This window comes from Nicotiana sylvestris, chromosome 7 (assembly GCF_000393655.2).
Source record: "Nicotiana sylvestris chromosome 7, ASM39365v2, whole genome shotgun sequence".
NCBI classification, from domain to species: domain Eukaryota; kingdom Viridiplantae; phylum Streptophyta; class Magnoliopsida; order Solanales; family Solanaceae; genus Nicotiana; species Nicotiana sylvestris.
Genome location: NC_091063.1, coordinates 2,900,713 through 2,909,043, shown reverse-complemented (window position 1 = coordinate 2,909,043; position 8,331 = coordinate 2,900,713). Strand labels below are relative to the sequence as shown.

At 37.6% G+C, this 8,331-nt stretch overlaps 1 protein-coding gene across 1 annotated transcript; it reads left to right on the top strand.

The window, feature by feature from the left end:
• Positions 1 to 5,393: 5,393 nt before the first annotated feature.
• On the top strand, positions 5,394 to 6,531 carry LOC138872676 (uncharacterized). Its single transcript, XM_070151086.1, has 3 exons — positions 5,394 to 5,412; positions 5,668 to 5,736; positions 6,086 to 6,531. Exons 1-3 carry the CDS (start codon positions 5,394 to 5,396, stop codon positions 6,529 to 6,531), a joined length of 534 nt encoding a protein of 177 aa, XP_070007187.1.
• The last annotated feature ends 1,800 nt before the right edge of the window (positions 6,532 to 8,331 follow it).

Below are 8,331 nucleotides of genomic sequence, written 5' to 3'. Positions count from 1 at the left end.
AACAGAACCAGCCCCTCGGGCTACCTCACCATCACTCATATCAGCCCCTCGGGCAATAACATGGAATAATATCAACCCCTCGGGCTATATCACATCTCACACTAGGTATCCGCGCTCACTGGGGTGTGCAGACTCCAGAGGGGTTCTTACAGCCCAAGTGCTATATCAAGTCATCTCATGGCATAATCAAACTGGCCCTCGGCCTTATAAAAAGCCACCTCGTGGCATAACAAATCAGGCCCTTGGCCTCAAAAAATCATGAATCAGTATAATACACTGCGGCGCGCAGCCCGATCCCATAATATCCTCATAACATAGTCCCTCGGCCTCACTCAGTCAAAAAATCTCTCAAGCCACTCGGGCATCGTAAAACATGATGCTCAGCCCAAAATATCATTTTAAATGTCAAAACGGAGTAAATATGGCTGAGTTATAAAAACAGTAGAAATAAAGCATGACTGAGTACAAATATAAAGTCAAAACGATGAGGAATAGTAGTAAAAATCCCCTAAGGGTCTAAAACAGTTGGCACGAGGCACAAATATGGCATTCAGCCCAAAACATGATAATACTTTCCAAAACATAATGATAGCAAATAATTTTCAATAAAATACGCAGTTTAATAATCATACTAGACATACTAAGTCACAATCCCCAAAGGTGCATGATCCCACGCTCGTCATCTAGTGTGTGCGTCACCTCAAAGTAGCACAACGATGTGAAATCCGGGGTTTCATACCCTCAGGACAACATTTACAATCATTACTTACCTCTATCTGGTCCAAACTCTAGCCCGCGATGTCTTTGCCTCTCGAATCGGCCTCTGGATGCTCCAAATCTATACAAAAATTGATTTATACCATCAAAATATGCTAAGTGTCTGTTTGGAAAGCTACCATGTAATTGGAATTAGTGTAATTACTAGGCAGTAATTACACAGTTGTGTAATTACGACGACCTGTTTGTTTGTCATAGTGTAATATCAAGTTTACTGTTTGATTGCACAAGTGTAACTACACAGTTAGATAAAATTTTAAATGAAGTAATTATTAAAACTTAAAAGTTAATATAATAAATATATTCCTATAAATGATATTATATTTGGTATTTAAGATGTATATTTTTCGTGAATATACATTAATTAGTAATCATATATTTATAAATAATATTGTAAAAATAATTTTTATATATATTCTAAATTAATATTATTTAATTTAGATACTTACAAAAACTAAAAACATATGTTTTATAAAATATCATGGAATTCATGTTTGATAAAATAAATTAATATTTATAAATATAATGTCATAACATTATTCAAATGAACAACGTGCAATATGAGCCAATACTACTAAAACAAGTAAATTGGAACCATGAATATAACACAATTTTAAAATCCAAAAATAAAATAAAATAGTTTAACATATGTCAAATTCCAACATAATAATAGTAAGTTCTACTACAACTTAAGATAAGGAAATATAATAAGTTTATAACCACATTCAACAACGAAATTTCACTTTAGTTGCATCACTCATTATATACCAAGTTTGTTAATGACTCATTATTTCTAATATTAGGAGGCATAGTTTTATTATCTTAGAAATAATTTTTCTCTCTCTAAAGTTCTCTCTCAGCGCATGATAAGCGTTTCTTGCTAACATACACTGATCAACAATAGGGAGGGGCAGACCTAGGAAACTTGCGACGACAATTCCGATAGGAAACATCATGGAAGCTGGCAATCCACAAGTTGCAGAGATACGGAGATCTGAGGTGGTGGAAGCAGTGATAGATTCAATGGAACAGTGGCCGCCATTATCATCCATGAAGGAAGCTCTGAAAACACTACATGCAACAAGTCCTGTAGTGATGAGCGAGAATGCGAAAGTAAATTCTGCTGCTCAAGCACGAATTGAAGGAACTAACCAGGGGAAAAATGACATACATGCCAACAGTAATCGAACTCAGCAAGTTGGGGAGACTGTGAGAAATTCGGTAGAAACTGGTGATGATAAAGGAAAAAATGATAATAAATTGGAAGCTGAAAACAACAAAAACGAAGTACCAGCTGTAACTAAAGAGACGACCCATAAGAATTGGACAAACTTGTTTGCACGGAACAAATTGGCGTCAAAAGGTATGGATCTAAATTTCATTGCGCCGACTATCAAAAATGGAGAAGTAATTGTGGAACTATGTAAAGAAGAAGTGGAAGAAGAGTCAAGGAAATGGAAGCAAGCTTTAATTCTCTATGTAGTTGGAATTACACCAACAATTGGAGCAATGGAGCGATTCATCGCGGCGGAATGGAATTTTACTGCTAAACCTAAGGTCTACTATCATAATGAGGGATATTTCGTTGTAAGGTTCAATACAATGGAGGATATGGATGAAGTATTGTACTCTAGTCCGCATATGCTAGGTGCGAAACCGATTATTGTGAAGGCATGGTCGGAGAACTTTGATTTCAGCAAGGAGGTCCTGCAAACCATTCCAGTGTGGGTGAAGTTTCCAAATCTCCCTTTGAATTGTTGGGGAGCTAGATCTCTAAGCAGAATTAGCAGTGGATTAGGGGTCCCATTATATGCTGATGCTTGCACTACTCAGTTGGATCGAATTACCTATGTGCGAGTTTTGATTGAGATGGATATAACAAAAGAACTCCCAAAATTCATCAAAGTAACAGATCCAAATGGAAGAGAATTTAGTCAAAGAGTAGCCTACGATTGGGTGCCAGAATTTTGTCTTGGCAAATTGGGCATAGTTAGGGGAAAGATGAACAACGGATACAAAACAATAAGGTAAAACAACAGAAGCAGAGGCAAGAGTGGCAACCAAAAGAAAAAAGCAATGACAAGGTAGATCAGCAGATATCAGTACCTGTCAAGAGAAACCAAATGGTAATGACTAAAGAGATAACCAGTAAAACTGATGACTCAAATGCAAGGATTGATCGTGGAGAGGGGGAGCATAGCTAGACAAAAGCAATAGGGAAGTCTATAGCTAGAAGCAAGGAGAAAATGGGGGAGGATGCAATTAATACCATTAATGGATTTAATATACTAGCAGAATCAGGATTGCAACTAATGCACCCAAGTCAATTGAGGGAAGGCTCTAGTAGACATAGGAAGCAAGATGAGGTAGAAGGATATTCACACGCTGTATTCATTTCAGTATGAAGGTGATAACATAGAATATAAGGGGTCTAAACAAGACCCCAAGACAGAAGGAGATAAAGAAGTTTATAAGAAGTAATAAGGTCAGTATGATTGCATTACTAGAACATAAAGTGAAGGAGCAAAAAGCTAGTTAAATAATTAGGAGGATCACTACAGGTTGGGAGTGGCTAGCTAATTATGAGCATAGTAGAAAAGGGAGAATTTGGTTGGTATGAGATGATAAGGAAGTGGAATGTGTGGTGATAGAGAAGACAAACCAATTCATTCATGCTACAATCCTTATCAAGAACATGAATATAAGGTTTGAATTCACAGCAGTCTATGGATTGCATACTGGGGAGGACATGAGAAAATTGTGGAGGGATCTACTGCAAGTCAATAGCATACATAGGGCATGGCTAATCATGGAGGACTTCAATGCCATAAGGTCTAGGGAGGATAGGCCAATTGGGAATCCTGTACAAGAGATGGAAGTGAAGGACTTTAATAATTTTGTGGAGGATGCTATTTTGGCTGAGTTGAGGACTAATGGTAGAAGCTTCACATGGACAAGTCACACATACAGTAGGATTGATAGGTCATTGGTTAATGCTGAGTGGATGCTGAAAATGCCTCACCTAGAGGTATGGGTAATGGATCGGGATGTTCTGATCGCTCACCATTGAGCATTACATTTGAAGACAAAGAAGAATCAAGGCCTAAGCCTTTCAAGTTCTTGAACCATCTTGCTGATCATAAGGACTTTACGCAGATAGTAAACAAAGGTTTGAAAGGAAGTAGCACATATAACAAAATGAGAGATGTTTGGGAAAGACTGAAAAAGGTGAAGCAAGCCATGAAAAAACTGAATGTTGATGAATATAATGCTGTAGGAGGAAGAATCACAGAATGCATGGAACAACTATGCATTCTGCAAGAGCAAATGAGAAATCCTGATCAACCAGAAAATATGATTATAGCAGAAAAAGAGTTGAAATTGAAATTAGAGAAATGGCTAAGGGTGGAGGAAAGTATTCTAAAACAAAAATCAAGAATACAATGATTAAAGTTAGAAGATGGCAACAATGCCTATTTCTATGCAAGCAAAGAACAAGAACTCCCAAAACAAGATTCAGAATTTAATAAGAAGCAATGGAACAGTAACACAGACAAAACAGGAGGTGGAAGATGAGATAATGGGATTCTACAAACAGTTACTAGGATCAGCAGCTGGAAAGCTTCCAACTATCAATCTAGCAATAATGAGAGAAGGGCCACTGATTAACAGACAACAACAAAGGCAGTTGATAGCAGATGTATCAAAGGAGGAAATACACAGAGCACTGATGGGGATAAGCGACAATAAAGCACTAGGTTGTGATGGTTTTAATGCACTATTTTCAAAAAGCTTGGCCAATAGTTAGGGAGAAGATAACCGAAGCAGTGTTGCAATTCTTTTCTGAGGACAAACTATATCACCCAATCAATTGCAATATAGTGACCTTAATTCCTAAGATACCAAATCCAAATAGAGTCTTAGATTTCAGGCCAATTTCATGTTGCACCATACTCTATAAGATTATCTCGAAGGTTCTAACAAACAGGTTGCAAGGCATAATGAATGATATTGTAGATGAAAGTCAAGCAGCTTTTGTCCCAGGGAGATTGATCAATGACAACATAAGAATGAGCCATGATCTTTTTAAAGGTTATGACAGGAAGGGTATATCTCCTAGATGCATGTTAAAAGTGGATATGAAGAAAACTTATGATTCTATAGAATGGGACTACATGGAGCAGGTGCTAAGGAACATACAAATGCCGGGAAAGTTTGTGAAATGGATTATGGTATGTATGAGAAGTGTATCATATTCCATAGTTATCAATGGGCAACATTTAGTACCTTTCAAAGCAAAAAAGGGATTGAGGCAAGGCGATCCATTATCCCCCTATCTATTTGTCTTGGCTATGGAATATCTTACAAGATTGTTGAAGACTTTAAAGAGGAGTCCAGATTTTAACTTCCACCCAAAATGTGCTAAGTTGAACATAGCACAACTTAGTTTTGCTGATGATCTTCTACTATTCTGCCAAGGTGATTATACATCTGTGAAGATGCTGTACCAATTTTTTCAAGAATTCTCACAAGCCTCAGGTCTAGTTGCTAACATAGGGAAAAGTTCAATCTACTTTGGAGGAGCTAGAGATGACATCCAATAAGAGATATTAACAATGCTGGGTTTCTCAAAAGGTATCCTCCCAGTGAGATACCTGGGGATACCTTTGAGCACTAAAAGAATGACATTGCTACAATATCAATCATTACTTGACAAGATGGTAGGGAGAATCCAGTCCTAGACTACTAAGTTCCTAACCTATGCAAGAAGAGTCCAACTTATCAACAACATCATATTCTCCATCCAAGTGTATTGGTATCAAATCTTCCTATTGCCAAAAAAGCTCATTCTGTTGATTAAAAGTATCTGTAGAAAGTTCGTATGGACAGGAAATGTTGAGAATACAAGGAGGGCACTTATAGCTTGGGATAGATTGTGTTGTCCAAGGGTAGCAGGAGGTTTGCATTTGCTAGATATAGGCACATGGAACAAAGCTGCAATGTGCAAGCTACTATGGAACTTGTGCAAAAAGAAGGACAAATTATGGGTGCAATGGGTTCATGTATACTATAAAAAGTACAATCCTGGCTGGGGGGAATGAACCAAAGCAGGCATCTTGGGTGATTCAAAAAATCTTTAAAGCCAAGAAGTATTTTACAAAAACTGGCTACACAGAGGATGATGTACTTAGAATGAATACTTTCAGTATTAAAGATGTGTACTTGAAGAATAGAGGAGAATTCAGTAAAGTGCCATGGAGAAGGATCATCTGGAACAATGCATGATTGCCAAAATGGATATTCATAGGATACTTGGCTGCTCACAGAAGACTCCAGACAAGAGATAGATTGAAAAGATGGGGATATGTAGAAGATGACTCGTGTACATTATGCAATGCAAAAGCAGAGACCATGAATCACTTATTCTTTGTATTCCCATTCTCAAAGAGAATATGGGCTGCTATATTACGGTGGCTGCAGATTGATAGACCAGTTATGGATTGGGAACATGAGTTGCAATGGGTTGAACAATACTGTCGTGGTAGGAGTGCAACTGCTGAAATCTATAGGATGATGATGGTTGGTAGCTTATACTATATTTGGCAAGAAAGGAATGCCAGAATCTTTCAAGAAGTACAGAGGACTGTTAAAACAATTACTAGAAGTTTAGCACAAGATATACACTGTAGAGGAAATGTAAAGAAATGTCTGAAAAGGAAACTGATTGAATTGAATTCTTATCCTACTGTTTAGGAAATGTATAGATAGAGATAAGGGGAGATTAGAGAAAAGGAAGAAGTAGCTTAGTTTGGGGCTTATGTCCAGAACAAGCTATAGCAAATCAGTGTAAAATATTACTTGGTAATAAAAGTTTTAGTTACCAAAAAAAAGGAGGCGTAGTTTAAACAAAATAGAATAATAATAATAATAATAAATATATAAGCAATTGCATGGAATCACAAGAAGTAAAGGTAGAGAAATAAAATATAAATAATGTACAAATAAAATCTATTTTAATATTTCAAAAAAAAATAAAAAAAATAAAAAAAATAGAAATAAAAAGTTATAAAGAAAAAAAATTAAATTTAAAATAAAAGGGAAAGAAACTAAAAGGCAACCTTATAATTACACAGTGTAATTACCACCAATTCTCACCTCCCCCTTGAGAATTGGAGAGTGTAATTATACCCCTCCAATTACACACAATTCCATGCTGACCAGGTAATTACTTGGCCAAACAAATATGCCAAATTATGTAATTACTCCCAATTACACTCAAATCCAATTCCTTGGTGGCTTTCCAAACAGGCTATAAAGGAACAAAGCCCACTCGAAATTAATCAATTTACATCAAAAATTCCGAAATTGGCCAACCCCCGAGCCCACGTCTCGGATTCCGACAAAAATCACAAAACTAGAATCCTTACACTCTCACGTGTTCATACATATCAAGAATACCATAATCCGACCACAAACGACCCCTCAAATCCCTAGATTTAGGTCTCCAATTTCCAAGCCCTAACTTCCAATTTTTAGGCTTTGGATTCCACAAATTCCATGTTTAATTAGGTAGAAATCACATTAGGATCGAGTATTAAGTCCATAAATCTTACCTCCAAGTGTTTTCCCTTGATTCCCTCTTCAATCCTCTTCAAAAAACTCCAAAATCACTCAATAATGGTGAAACTTAGACCCAAAATCGCGAAAATGGTCTTTTAAACATTCTACCCAGCTATTCACGCTCCTTCCTCGCGAACGCGGTCAACGCCTCGCGTTTGCGAAGCACAAACTTACGTTGACCACTTATTCCTTCATCACAAACGCGACACCACTAACACGAACGCGAAGCTTCAGCTCATCAAAGCATCGCAAACGAGAAGAACAATCCTCCAGGACCCCACCTGCTCACCCTTACTCTACGCGAACGCGGCATAACCATCACGAACGCGACGAGTACTGGACCCAACCCTTCATGTATGCGGGACATCCATCGCGAACGTGAAGGCCAAAAGCCTGCAACACCAACAACAGTTTTTCTGCAACTTTTTCCAACATGAAATGATCCGTTCAACCACCTGAAACTCACCCGAGGCCCTCGGGACCTCAACCAAACATGCCAACGTATCCCATAACCTCATTAAAACTTGTTCCAACCTTCGAAACGCTCAAAACAACATCAAAACACCAAATTTACATCGTATTCATGCCTAAGAATTCCAAAATCTTCCAAATTTCGCTTTCGATCAAAAAATATATCAAACCTCGTCCGAATGACCTAAACTTTTGCACACACGTCACAAATGACACAACGGACCTACTCCAACTTTCGGAATTACATTCCGACCCCCATATCAAAATCTCACCTATCAACCGAAAAATGCCAAAATTCCAATTTCGCCAATTCAAGCCTAAATCTACTCCAGACCTCCAAAACACATTCCGATCATGCTTCTATGTCCCAAATCACCTCCCGAAGCTATCCGAACCATCAGAATTTATATCCGAGCTCTTTTTCACATAAGTCAACATCCAGTTGACTTTTTCAACTTAAGC

Excerpts from the sequence above, each read along its gene's own strand:
- LOC138872676 (XM_070151086.1), top strand. Across the intron at positions 5,737-6,085 it reads TTGTCCAAGGGTAGCAGGAG|GATACTTGGCTGCTCACAGA; the intron begins GTTTGCATTTGC and ends GGATATTCATAG.